This window comes from Pygocentrus nattereri, chromosome 4 (assembly GCF_015220715.1).
Source record: "Pygocentrus nattereri isolate fPygNat1 chromosome 4, fPygNat1.pri, whole genome shotgun sequence".
NCBI lineage: Eukaryota > Metazoa > Chordata > Actinopteri > Characiformes > Serrasalmidae > Pygocentrus > Pygocentrus nattereri.
Window position 1 is genome coordinate 19004051 of NC_051214.1, and position 13907 is coordinate 19017957.

At 42.7% G+C, this 13907-nt stretch overlaps 1 protein-coding gene across 2 annotated transcripts in view; it reads left to right on the plus strand.

Moving 5' to 3' along the window:
• ncoa1 (nuclear receptor coactivator 1) overlaps nt 1–13907 on the plus strand; it is a 104341-nt gene that overhangs the window by 48506 nt on the left and 41928 nt on the right. For both annotated transcript variants that reach the window (XM_017701066.2, XM_017701061.2), the window contains exon 4: nt 12048–12214. In XM_017701066.2, coding sequence (XP_017556555.2) covers nt 12048–12214 — 167 coding nt within the window. The remainder of the gene's footprint in view (nt 1–12047; nt 12215–13907) is intronic.

Here is a 13907-nt window from a genome sequence, read left to right on the forward strand (position 1 = left end):
ACAGAGAGGAGAATGTTGAAGAATAAACAGTTCCTGCCACGACTCCCCAACTGACTCGCTTCAGTCCTTTGCTAATGTCTGTCGTTCCTCAAACATTTACAGTATCACTTTCTTCACTGTGCCTCAGCGATCCTGTTTACTGGCAGCTTTCCCCCAAACTGACTTTCATTTTTTACAGAGCAGAAACCTTTTTACAGGTAGAAAACCAGGTCAAATGTGCTACATTCCACTGATATATCACACTTTGTCATGGCTGTTATGTGTGTGTGTCTCTCTCTATCTCTCTCTCTCTCTCTCTCGTTCCCTCCCACCTTCCCCATTTCGTAAACATATCGCTGTTGTTGGAAACCTCTTATCTCCAAGATGGTAACTTTACAGGAGAAGGAAAAAGCCTATTCTACTTTTAATGTAAGTCAATGGAACCAGAATTTTCTCCAAGTTATTTTGGGCCGTTCCTTTTAGCCCGTTCTTCATGAAATTTGTACGCAACGTAAAGGATGAGATACTTTTAAAATTATGTCAAACTGAAAAATGTCAAAAACACAAGGAGATACAAGGTTGTCTTCCGACAACAGCGATATACTCTCATCTAGAGATGGCACGGGTCTGATACTGGGTATGAGTGTCATGTAGGCCTGTTGGGATCATGAAGTTTTAACTAACAATTAATAAAGCCATAAGCCACTCGAGGCTGTGAGTTACTGCGATTATACCATGGGGTGTTTGCAATGGCCTATAATTCCTTTCCCTCAAGTGGCTTATTGCTTTTGCAAAACAGTGGTCAATAAAAAAAATGACAAAATATGTGACTTTTCAGAATATAATTTGTTATTGTTAATAATAATCAACATAAGCAAGTGTTCTGCCAAGAAATGTAGTTCCTTTAGAGCGTGTGGGCTCTAAAGGGCCTTGTGCCAAGTCAGACCTGTGACACAGTTCTGTTCGGCCCGCAAAATTATCTTAATTTTCTATTTTTATTAGCCTGTTTCACCCTGAGATGCACTACAATCCCCAGAAAGCACTGAAACAGTGTGCATTTTGACCCCCTTCCCCAAAAACAATCTCTGGACCATAGGTTACATAAAAAGAAAAGATGCCTGCTGTCTAGTTCGAGCAAATAGGCAGTTAAAAATATTTAGAATTAGATTTGAATAAGAATTTAATGCTCATTGTGAATAAATGATGGCCCAGTAATGTTAAGTACAAATGAAATAGAAAAACCACCGGGTCACTGATTGGCTGAATTTTTCAATACGGCCCTTTTAGTGGTTGAGTTTGGCACCCCTGCTTTAGAGTACTGTATCATTGCCACGCAAGCTGAATGAGGAGAACCTTGTATTTCTGTATTTCTAAAAGTATTGGCCCGTCTGCCTTCACACGCATATGAACTTCAGTGACATCCCATTCTTAATCCATAAGGTTTAATATGATGTTGGCCCACCCTTGGCAGCTAAAACAGCTTCACCTCCTCTGGGAAGGCTTTCCACAAGGGTTAGGAGTGTGTTTATGGGAATTTTTGACCAGTCTTCCAGAAGTGTATTTGTGAGGTCAGACGCTGACATTGGACGAGAAGGCCTGGCTCACAGTCTCCACTCTAATTCATCCCAAAGGTCTTCTGTCGGGTTGAGGGCAGGACTCTGTGCAGGCCAGTCAAGTTCTTCCACACCAAACTGGCTCATCCATGTCTTTATGGACCTGCTTTGTGCACTGGTGTGCAGTCATATTGGAACAGGAAGGGGCCGTCCCCAAACTGTTCCCACAAAGTTGGGAGCATGAAATTGTCCAAAATCTCTTGGTGCTGAAGCATTAAGAGTTCCTTTCACTGGAACTAAGGGGCCGAGCCCAACTCCTGAAAAACAACCCCACACCATAATCCCCCCTCCACCAAACTTTACACTTGGCTCAATGCAGTCAGACAAGTACTGTTCTCTTGACAACCACCAAACCCAGACACATCCATCGGATTGCCAGACGGAGAAACGTGATTGGTCACTCCAGAAAACACGTCTCTACTTCTCCTGAGTCGTGGTGGAGCTTTACACCACTGAATTCCATGCTTTGCATTGCACTTGGTGATGTAAGGCTTGGATGAAGCTGCTCGGCCATGGAAACCCATTCAATGAAGCTCTCTACGCTGTTCTTGAGCTCATCTGAAGGCCACATGAAGTTTGGAGATCTGTAGCGATTGACTGCAGAAAGTCGGTGACCTGCGCACTATGTGCCTCAGCGTCCGCTGACCTTGCTGTCATTTTCCGTGGCCGATCATTTCGCGACCGAGTTGCTGTTGTTCTCAATCACTTCCACTTTGTTACAATCTCACTGAAAGTTGAGTGTGGAATATTTAGTATTGAGGAAATTTCACAACTGGACTTATTTCACAGGTTGCGTCCGATCACGGTACCATGCTGGAATTCACTGAGCTCCTGAGAGCGACTCATTCTTTCATGAGAGGATGAGCCAATGAGCCAGAAATGAACCCAACACCATTCGCCGAACTAAACAGGCTGTAAGAAGCTTTACAGACTGGCTGAAACAAAACAACATTAATACTGATTTGGACAAAACTGACCAAACTGAGCTGAACCTGATATTGGGTCAGTTTTATGTCTTAGTCCAATTTGGTCAGACTCTGAGGATCAGACGATACGTTTGACGAATGATGTTGGACTTTTTCCATGTCATTTCGGGTCATTTGTTTTGGGCCAACAGGCATGTTTAAATTATGTCAAAAACCGAAAAATGACAAAAATGGAAATGGGAGGTTTTCTTCCGAGGTTTTCATCGATTTGCTTCAGCACAATTGGAAATGCACCATATTTGTGCTTGGTTTGCAACATAATCATATGGTTGTGAAATTTAATACGTGTAGACAATAATTGAGGCCAGCTTAAATAATTGTAGTCCATTCAAATAATTGCCATCAGGCAATTATGTAATAATCATGACAGGGCTAGTCTTGGGCCACTGTCCGCAGAAAAGGCTGGGTTGGATGTTGGAGTAGAAAAATGAATCCAGTACTGTAACAAATTTATCCTGAAAGCTGTGCTGGAGCAGATTGAATGAGTACGATAGCGTACTTTTAGATCTCATCTCAAAAGGCCCATATGAAGCAAAACTGATTTTGCTGTCATCACTTTCGTTTAATGAGAGTTTGATGTAGTGTGTAAATATTGCTTTTATAATAATTTTCAAAACATTGACTCCCCAGTCTGTACAGTCCGTAAATAAAACCACACTGCCAATCATTTCATTTGTTTTTGTCGTATCATAAAAAACAACTTTTCATACATCCACAAATTCAGCCTACAGCAATTTAGTTCCACCCGTTTACACTGAAGTTATAAAGTGTGTTTTAACTGGGTTTCTTTTTGATTGGCTGCCCTGTATCATGCTTCAGTCAGGACAGAGCTCATTTACATAAGGCACAGTAACAAGAAGAGCTCCTTTAATTCAAAGGGATCAAGAGAAGTTGAAAAATGGTTATATAGAAATTAGTTATGATTTTTTAAAAATGTAAATGCATCTCAGGGAAAATACAGGATATAGGCAAGGCGAGTTTTACTTGTATAGTGCCTTTCAGACACTGTCATTCAAAGTGCTTTACAAATGAGAATTCAGAGCCAGAGTTGTATAAAAAAAGGAAGCGCCAGTCAAAAGATAAATAAAACATTTTAAACAAATTAAAACTATACATTTAAAAGAGAAAATCACTAAATTACGAATGAGACATTCAATTAGGTAAAATTACGATTAAAAAAAAGTGGAAAAGGGTGAGAAACGCTGTGTTTAAACTGAGCTGAAAGCTGCTCAAACAGGAACGTTTTGAAACTGGATTTAAAGTTTCCAGTGTTGTGGCTCTTCTGATGCTCTCGGTCAACTGGGTCCAGTTAAGAGCAGCATAGTATCTAAACGCTGTTTTTCCATGTTTAGTCTTTAAGGTATAAAAAGATAAGATTTGGGGCCTTAAAGTGAAGAGCATCAGTTATAAATAGCTCAATTTATAGCTCAGTAGTTTTTAAAGAAAAATGATGCTGGATTTGGTATTGGCTGATTCTTAAGCTTTCAATTTCAGTATTGCCATGACAATCTTACTCTCGTCCCTTTCCCCTCTTTTTTTTTAATCCCTCTCTTTCTCCCACCCACCACATCTTACCTCTCTGTCACTGCAAAACTCTATAACCCACTTTCCAGCGCGCAGTGTAAGTCTGTGAGGAATGTGTGATGTGCATTTAGAGCTGAAAGCCTCGGCTCGCCCCTCATTAGTCCTGCTATACGGCCCGGCCAGGGAAGTGTGTTTTTTGGCCTTGCACTGCCGGCAGCCCACCCACCGCGCGTCCCCGAAAGCACCTATCGGCCCATCGCCTCGGTCATCTGCTGGCTCTTCCCTCCTAAACCCCCACCTTTCCCTCCCTCATGGTCAGAGACTGTGCTCTTATCATGTGACCGAGGACATGCATGCAGCAGCTGGGTTTTCCTGCTCTCAAGCTGTCTGTGAGCCATGCCTCATGGAAACGTGAATTATTGAGAAGGCCCTGCAGGTCGCTGCACTCTTTCCATGCACTTCCACCATTCTTAGGCTATGCCTGGAGATGGGACCTCAGCCGAAGTCTGAAATTTTCTATTTACTTTGGTTCATGTCAGCTTCTCTCAGCTTGGTTGGGCACAAGTCTGAAGAATATTTTTAGTTGTCATGGCTAGTTTTTTTTTTTTTTTTTTTTTTTTTTTTTAAATAATTTCTTGTGCCATACTTTGGTCATAAGGGGTGAAGCACTCTTAGAGCGTTTTCACACTTGGGCCGTTTCAGTGTCTGAAATGATTCATGGTTTCTTTTGCGCATGTGAACACCAAATGAACTACACTAGAGGCCATTAATAGGCGGACTGCAGTCTGTGTCCGGACCCAGACGCTGTCCTATGTGGACCTATAAACTATGGATAATTGTTAAAATTTGAAGGCGTGGTTTTACTTGGCGTAACTTTAAGCCTTTGCAGTAGCTTCAGCCAATCAGATCTGTGCATTACAATGAGCACTGAGACTTGAGTGAGTGGCGCCACACAGAGGGACGAGGAGAGAAACAGCAGTCAGAGAAGAAAGTGAGTCAGAGGGTTATTTCACATATGATCTAAAAAGAGAAAACTGGCAGTAAATGTTGTTGAAATCTGACTGAACTGGACTTTATCTGATCTGATATTCAGTTTTTGACGGTATAAGATGTTGATATTCCAACTCGGCTACTTCGGTAAACGGTATACAGCACTGAGTCATGATGCAAACTAGACATTGTGATGTTCCAGACCTTCACTTGAGGAGATTTGCTCTAAATGGACCTTTATTGCTTTTTAAATAAGTACCCCTCATCTACACTGTTAGAAATGAAGGTTCTGTGCAGGGATACTTTTATTCATTAAGGTACAAACAGTTTAAATGTCCCCTTGAAGGTACAGCAGTGGTTTTAAGGTCTGTGAATCTTAGATACGTTTGTCCAGGTAAAAAGTTTGTATTTGTAACTTTTCATACCTGAGGTCTGGTTTGTTTGTAGTTCATTTTGTGGTTTGATTGATTTGTGTATTGTGAAAACAAAATGCCCCCATGCTTTAGGGTGAAGACCTCAAGGCTCACCGTACACACAGCCACAGTCTTTAGCACTTCAAGCAGACCCAGAATCATTTATATGGTTCTTCTCAGGATAAAGTCTGTCCGTGATCTGTGACAAGACAGCAGCCCTGACATATTAAAGCAGTTAGATGTGAGAGCCTGCGTGATTTTACCATGTTAAAGGCTTATGTTGGAGTTTTAGCTACTTTCACACCGAACACTGAACAAATCAGTTTCACAGTACTCAATAAGGACCACAGCCGACTGTGGCAAACATGCAGGGTCATTTTTGCATGATGCACTCTGGCCAGTAGGACAGCAACAGGCATTTGTGGTTGTTCCTCTCAACACCGGAAAGGTTACATTTATCAGAGAATGCCTGCCCACTTTGCGAACGCTGCACATACCATGAGTTCTGTAAGGGGTCTGAGATCTAATGGAGTTGTGGTCTGAGATCTCAAAAGGACCAGAAAGAAAACCGAGCCCTCTTTAAATTTCATTTTCATTGTGAACACAAAATGAACGGAGGACATTTTCAGTTGGTTCCCTTCCAGGTTCACTTTTAACAGAGCTCAGTTTGGTTCTTTTAAACTGTATGTGAAAACACTGTTAGATGTGCATCCAAGTTGTAACTGTACAAAACATAATCACTTTAATTGAGAACAATGCAAAGACAACAAATACAATGTTGAAACTGAGAATTATTATTATTATTATTATTATTTTATTATTTTTAAATAAATGTCTTTTTTGAGTGACACTTACCAAAATGTTGGAACAGGGACAACAAAAAACTAGTAAAGTTGGGTAATAGTAACCATAAAAAAAAGGTAAAATAGCAAAGAGCTCATCCTCTACAGTACAAGTACATATTATTAAATGATTCACAGTATCTGGAGCAATCTGTGTGTGCAAGAAGCAAGGATGGAAACCAGTATTTGTTGGCCGTGATCTTTAGGCCCTCAGGCAGCACTGCATTAAAAACAGATATGATTCTCTAGTGAAAAATTACTGCTTACTTCTCTGGGCCCAAGCTCATTCAAGATGGACAGAACGTCTCTTACATATGTGCACCCTATACAGCCAAAAGTATTCACTCACCCACCCAAACCAAGCCCCTAGGCCTGCAGACTGCTTCTACAAACATTAGTGAAAGAATGGGTCACTCTCAGGAGCTCCGTGAATTCCACCATGGTACTGTGATTGGACGCCTCCTGTGGAACAAGTCCAGTCGTGAAATTTCCTCACTACTAAATATTCCACAGTCAACTGTCAGTGGGATTTTAACAAAGCGGAAGTGATTGTGAACAGTGGATGCTGAGGCGCATAGTCCACAGAGGTCACCAACTTTCTGCAGAGTCGATCACTACAGACCTCCAAACTTCATGTGGCCTTCAGATCAGCTCAAGAACAGCGTAGAGAGCTTCATGGAATGGGTTTCCATGACCGATCAGCTTCACCCAAGCCTTACATCACCAAGTGCAATGCAAAGCATGGAATGCAGTGGTGTAAAGCCCTGCCACTAGACTCTAGAGCAGTGGAGACGTGTTCTCTGGAGTGACCAATCACGCTTCTCCGTCTGGCAATCCGATGGACGAGTCTGGGTTTGGCAGTTGCAGGAGAATGGTACTTGTCTGACTGCATTGTGCCGAGTGTAAAGTTTGGTGGAGGGGGGATTATGGTGTGGGGTTGTTTTTCAGGAGTTGGGCTTGGCCCCTACTGTAGGTCGAAGACCATCAAAGAAAAGAGGAGGAAGGCAGGTTAGAAGGCAGCGAGAGAGAAGGAAAGGCAGGAGTGTGGAGTTTAGAGTAGGGACTCTGAACATAGGGACAATGAGTAAAGGCAGAGAGCTTGCAGACATGATGGAGAGAAGGAAGGTAGATATTCTGTGTGTCCAGGAGACCAGATGGAAAGGAAGCAAGGCCAGGAACATTGGAGGTGGATTCAAACTGTTCTATCATGGTGTAGAGAGGAAGAGAAATGGAGTAGGGATAATCCTAAAGGAACAGCTTGGGAAAAGTGTTCTGGATGTAAAGAGTGTGTCAGACAGGATCATGAGCCTGAAGTTGGAGGTTGATGGTGTAATTTTAAATGTGGTCAGTTCATATGCACCACAGGTTGGTTGTCAGTTAGAGGAGAAAGTGGAATTTTGGAGTAAGATGGATGAAGTGGTAGATGGTGTCCCTAGAGAGGAGAGATTAGTGATTGGTGCAGACTTCAATGCACATGTTGGTGAAGGGAGCAGAGGGGTTGAAGTGGTGCTGGGTATGTATGGTGTGAAAGACAGAAATGCGGAAGGTCAGATGGTTGTAGATTTTGCAAAGAGAATGGAAAAGGCTGTGGTGAACATGTATTTTCAGAAGAGGGAAGAACACAGGGTGACATACAAGAGTGGAGGGAGGTGCACACAGGTGGATTATATCCTTAGCAGGAGATGCCACCTAAAGGAGATTGGAGATTGTAAAGTGGTACCAGGGGAAAGTGTAGCAAGGCAGCATAGGGTGGTTGTCTGTAGAATGAGATTAGAAACAAAGAGGAAGAAGCGAGTGAAGACAGAGCCAAAGATTAGATGGTGGAAGCTGAAGGAGGAGGATGGTTGCAGGCAGTTCAGGGAAAAATTGCAACAGGCCCTTGGGGGCAGTGAGGAGCTACCTGAGGACTGGGAAACTACAGCTAAGGTGGTGAGAGAAACTGGCAAGAATGTGTTGCGTGTTTCGTCTGGTCAGAGGAAAGAAGACAAGGAAAGTTGGTGGTGGAATTAGGACGTCCAGGAGAGTATTCAGAAGAAGAAGGCAGCTAAGAAAAAGTGTACTAGTGAGTGAACAGAGAGTGTTGAGTAGATGGAAGGAGTACTTTGAAGAACTAATGAAAGGAAAACGAGAGAGAGGAGGACAACAGGGGGAGAAATAGTGGATCAGGAAGTGCAGAGAATTAGTAAGGTGGAAGTGAGGGCAGCTTTAAAAAGGATGAAGAATGGAAAGGCAGTTGGTCCAGATGACCTACCTGTGGAGGTATGGAGATGTTTAGGAGGGAAGGCAGTGGACTTTTTAACTAGGTTGTTTAACAAAATCCTGGAGAGTGAGAGGATGTCTGATGAGTGGAGTAGTAGTGTACTGGTCCCATTTTTAAGAACAAGGGTGATGTGCAGAGCTGCAGTAACTACAGAGGTATAAAGTTGATGAGCCACACCATGAAGGTATGGGAAAGAGTTGTTGAAGCAAGGCTAAGGCGAGAGGTCCAGATCAGTGAGCAGCAGTTTGGTTTCATGCCCAGAAAGAGTACCACAGTATCTGGAGAGATTTTCGTTGGGAGTGAAAAGGCTGGACAAGATTACAAATGAGCAGATCAGAGGGACAGCGAAGGTGGAACAGTTTGGAGATAAAGCCAGAGAGGCCAGGTTGAGATGGTTTGGACATGTGTTGAGGAGGAATAGTGGATATATTGGGCAAAGAATGTTGGAGATGGAGCTGCCGGGTAGAAGGAGAAGAGGCAGACCTCAGAGAAGGTTTATGGATGTAGTGAAGGTGGACATGGAGATGGTTGGTGTAAAAGTAGAGGAGGCAGTGGATAGGGCAAGATGGAGGCAGATGATCCGCTGTGGCGACCCCTAAAGGGAGCAGCCGAAAGAAGAAGAAGAAAGGGCTTGGCCCCTTAGTTCCAGTGAAATGAACTGTTAATGCTTCAGCACCAAGAGATTTTGGAGAATTTCAAATGACCAAATACTTTTGGCAATATAGTCTGTATACCTTTTTTTACTAGTCGTTTTGCTTCGTTTCTTTTGGTCTGTTCATCCTGAAATTTACACACAGTATAAAGGTCAACATGCGTTTTCAAATTATGACAGAAACTGAAAAATGTCAAAATTGAGATGTAAGGTTTTCTTCTGACAGCAGCGAAATATATATTCGTGTGTGTTTACGTATTTGCATTGTGAACAACAAAAAGAACGGAGGTCATTTGCAGTTGGTTCCCTTCCAGTTTCACTTCAACAGAACTCCCTTTGGTTCTTTTAAAACAAACTATGTGTGAAAACACTGTTAGATGTGCATCCACATCGCTTCAGTACAGCCTATACTGGCAGATCAGACTAAATGTGTTCTGGGCACAAATAGGTTAACAAATCAAGGCATAGTTAGGGGGTAGGTGTTCAGTGTGCAGTAATGGCAGAGGACACTGGCAGTGTTCGAAACATTTTGAGCTCACTCAGTTTCAGCGACTGATGCATTAGCAGCTCCTGTGTTATTGTCTAATAAGGCTCAAGGGAGCTTGGAGGTGTGAATGCTTTTTATTCATCTCTATTGTGTATGAAACAGGCTGCTGTTATGTGGCTGAGTATTGTGTAGAGAATGTGGTGATGCTGTGGAGCTGGATGCTTGTTTGAGGTTGTATTTACTCTCAGTAGAAAGATGTCTTATTTGGATGATGAAGGTTCAGGGCAGACATTGGTCAGAGACCCTATTCCCTCGCAGCACAACTTAAATATAGAATCATGAGGGTCCAGATATGAGGGGTGCTTTAATGCAAACAATAGTGGCTACTAACTCCCCCTACTGTGTTTCCCTTCATACTTTAGGGCAGGGGTGTTGCAGTTTAGTCCTGGAGGGTTTGGTTGTTTACCTGCTGAAACCCAGCTGATTCGGTTATTTGTCAGGTTAAGTGTGAATGAGAAGGGAAATGAACTGTGCTGTTCTGGACGCTGGCCCTCCAGGACCTGTCCTTGGTTTAGGGGGTACCTGCCAGATTGGTAGAAATGTTTGTTCCTTGACTTGGCACTAGTTTATTTGAACCGTCATAGTAAATGTTACAAATCTTTAGATTGTAAGAGTTGTAACTGTCAAATGTTGCATATTGTATCAAATACTTTTTGAATATTCCAAAAAAAAATTTCCAAGAATTTATTCCAAGAAGATACATTTCACTTTAAATGATCCCAGTCCTCTGTGTGTGTGTGTGTGTGTGTGTGTGTGTGTGTGTATACAGGGTGTCCCAATAACAGCCAGTTCTCCCTCAAATGATCTCAAGTTTTAACAAAATGTGTAAAAACTAACCCAGTTTAATTTTTAGTGTTTTGTTAGGTTGAAGAACGCCGTTCATTAGAAAGGAAAAGGTATTTTTTGTGTTAGAATGTTCTCGACCACAGTCAAATGAGTGTGCAGCGTGCATTTTCGAGAAAATTCGATTAAAAATGCACCAGCTGGAACTGTTATGCACCAACTGGAATGCACCAACTGGAAATATTATACTATATTGTTCAACATGAAGCCTATTTAATTTCATTTGTCTACGACAAGTAGTTACTGAGATATTCATCTCAAATTATGTCAGTGTTTTGGGACACCCTTAGTGAGTGGATGGATGGATGGATGGATGGATGGATGGACAAACCCCATTTCCAAAAAAGTTGGAATGCTGTACAGACAGAATGCAGTGATGTTCAAATCATTTAAACACTGTCATAGAAAACGGTAGAGAGACAAGTTATCAAATGTTGAAACTGAGAGTTTATTTATTTTTTAAATGCATGAGTTTGGTGGCAGCAACACGTCCCAAAAAGTTGGGAGAGGGGCAACAAAAGACTGACAAATTTGGGAATGCTGAAAAAACATCTCACAGTTATTTAGGTTGGTTAGCAACAGGTCAGTAACGTTATTTGGTATAAAGAGCGGCTCAGAGAGGCGAAGTCTTTCAGAAGTAAAGGTGAGGAGGGGTTCATCACTCTGTGATAGACTGCACCATCAAATAGTGCAACAATTCAAGAAAAACGTTTCTCAACATAAAACAGCAAAGAACTTCTGCTTTTCATCATGTACAGTACATAATATCATTAAAGGCTCCAGTATTTGCTGGCTTAATCTTTGGGCCCTCAGGAAGCACTGCATTAAAAACAGACATGATTCTGTAGTGGAAATCACTGCATGGGCTCAGAAACACTTCTGAAAACCACTTTATTTGAATGCAGCCCAAACCCAGCTTTCATGTATTCTCTGTATCAGGTCCATTTGAGAACATGCTAGATAGCTAGCTAGCAATCTGGAGCAGTAGAGAACTTGCTTGGACTGACTCTGGAGTTGAGACCAGTAATATCAGCAGGGCTACTGGTGACAAGATTGGGTTTGGGTTCCTAAACAAACAAGAGAAGTGTTTGAGTTTATTAAAGTAACAAATTTATCTGTTATTTCAATGACGTTTTTAACATTTTTTTTTAATATGCTGGTTATTGAACTAAGGGGTTAAATGTTTCATTCTCTCTGTCTGTGACCTCTCTCCCTCCCTCTCTGTCTCTCCTTCTCTCTTTGTCTCTGTTTGTCTGTCTGTCTGTCTGTCTGTCTGTCTGTCTGTCTGTCTCTCTCTCTCTCTCTCTCTCTCTCTCTCTCTCTCTCTCTCTCTCTCTCTCTCTCTCTCTCTCTCTCTCCCCCTCCCTCCCTCCCTCTCCCTCTCTCTCTCTCTCTCAGTGTGGAGAAGCGGCGTCGGGAGCTGGAGTGCCGCTACATCGACGAGCTGGCCGAGCTGCTGTCAGCCAACATGGGTGACCTCGCTGGCCTGAGTGTGAAGCCGGACAAATGCCACATCCTCAAGAGCACGGTGGACCAGATCCAGCAGATCAAACGCCGCGAGCAGGGTAAGCAGCTCATGCCAAATCCCTGTCCTGTTGGGTGACCGCACAAGCCAGGCTGTGGCATTCCGCTATGAGAGCCAAATCCAGGCATCAGAGACCAGGTGAATAAACCTCTCGGGTCCTTCACGACCGGCAATTAGGAGTCTGGATTTGCGCGAGCAAGCAATGCATGATGGAGAGCTTCTCGAGAGTTTCTCAGAATCTGTCCTGGTTTTTATTTGTGGCTGTTGAAACTGTTGAAACCCCCATCTCCACACACACACTTTACTGAGTGGAGTTACCATAATTCTGGTTACCCATTTCACAGCTGTTCTTGGTGCCAGCTTCAGCACTTGTGTGACTAGGGTTGTTTTCTTTGCCTTTCTTTGGATTGCAGGTGTGGGCGTGGAAAGGTGTTGCCTATTTGCTTGGGTCTGTTTTAATGAGTAACTGGTCAGGGCTCTTAAGAAAAGCAGTAAATTGATAAGAGACTGAATTTACACCCCCTATTTCAGGTGTGAAACCCTAAGCCCACAGGCCAGATCAGGCCCACAACACAATCCTATCTGATCTCTGTTAATATTAGTCTGTTTCACAATGCGCTGCAATGCAGTCCCCAACGTGCACTGCAATGTAAAGTGCGCTCTGACTCTCCTACCCCAACAGCAATCTACAGGACAGCGGTTACACCGCCGCTTCATGTTGCCAGACAGATTCTATTTAAGTGATGTTTAGATTCAAAAGGTCTGACAATAATCAGGCCTGGGTGTGGCCAGTGAAATTGAACCCAGGAGACAATAGAATTTGGTTAACTGGTTGATTTAGTAGCCAAGGGGGCAGTTACTTTTTCACACAGTGCCAGGTAGGGCCGGAACAGCATTTTTTCTTCAATAAATGAGATCGGCATTTTAAAACAGCGTTTTGTGTGTTCGTAGGTTATCTTTGTCTTATATTAAAAGCAACAAAATGAAAAATGACAAAAATGGACATAGGAGGTTTTGTTCTGACAGCAGCGAGATATATAATTAAATTTTTTTCCCCATGGTAATGAAACTATAAGCAAAAAATGCTGACTCTGCTTGAATACATGATAAAAACATCAGACTTAGCTACATGGCTAAAAGGTAAACAAACCCATGGTGCGTCTTTTTTTAAGAATGCGTTTACTGATTTCTTTTATAGACTTTTGTTTGTCTTAAGCAAGCTCACCTATTTTTTAAGTTGAGATGAATTAAAATTAAGTTGTGAACCTTATTAGTCCCACAACAGGGAAGTTGCACCTCCGCATCTTAACCCATCCATGCAGTGAAACACCACATACACACTAGGGTACAGGAACACTAGGCGGCAGTGAGCACACTTGCCCGGAGCGGTGGGCAGCCCTATCCATAGCGCCCGGGAGCAGTTGGGGTTAGGTGTCTTGCTCAAGGGCATCTCAGTCACGTGCTGTTCACTCTGGGAATCAAACCGATGACCTTCCGGTCACAAGGCCGGTTCCCTAACCTCCAGCCCATGACTGCCCCCAAACCACAGAGGTCCAGCTTCTATGGGTACTCACTCACCTGGATTAAGTGATGCCCTGCAAGCACAGCTAACGGCTCCTGTCCCGGCCCTTAGGATCTACTGTCCTAGAAATCGTAAATATAAAGTCTCTGTTTCCTTCATACGGAAAATATTTGATTTTACAAGCTGTTTGTTTGCTGCTCACATTAAGTAA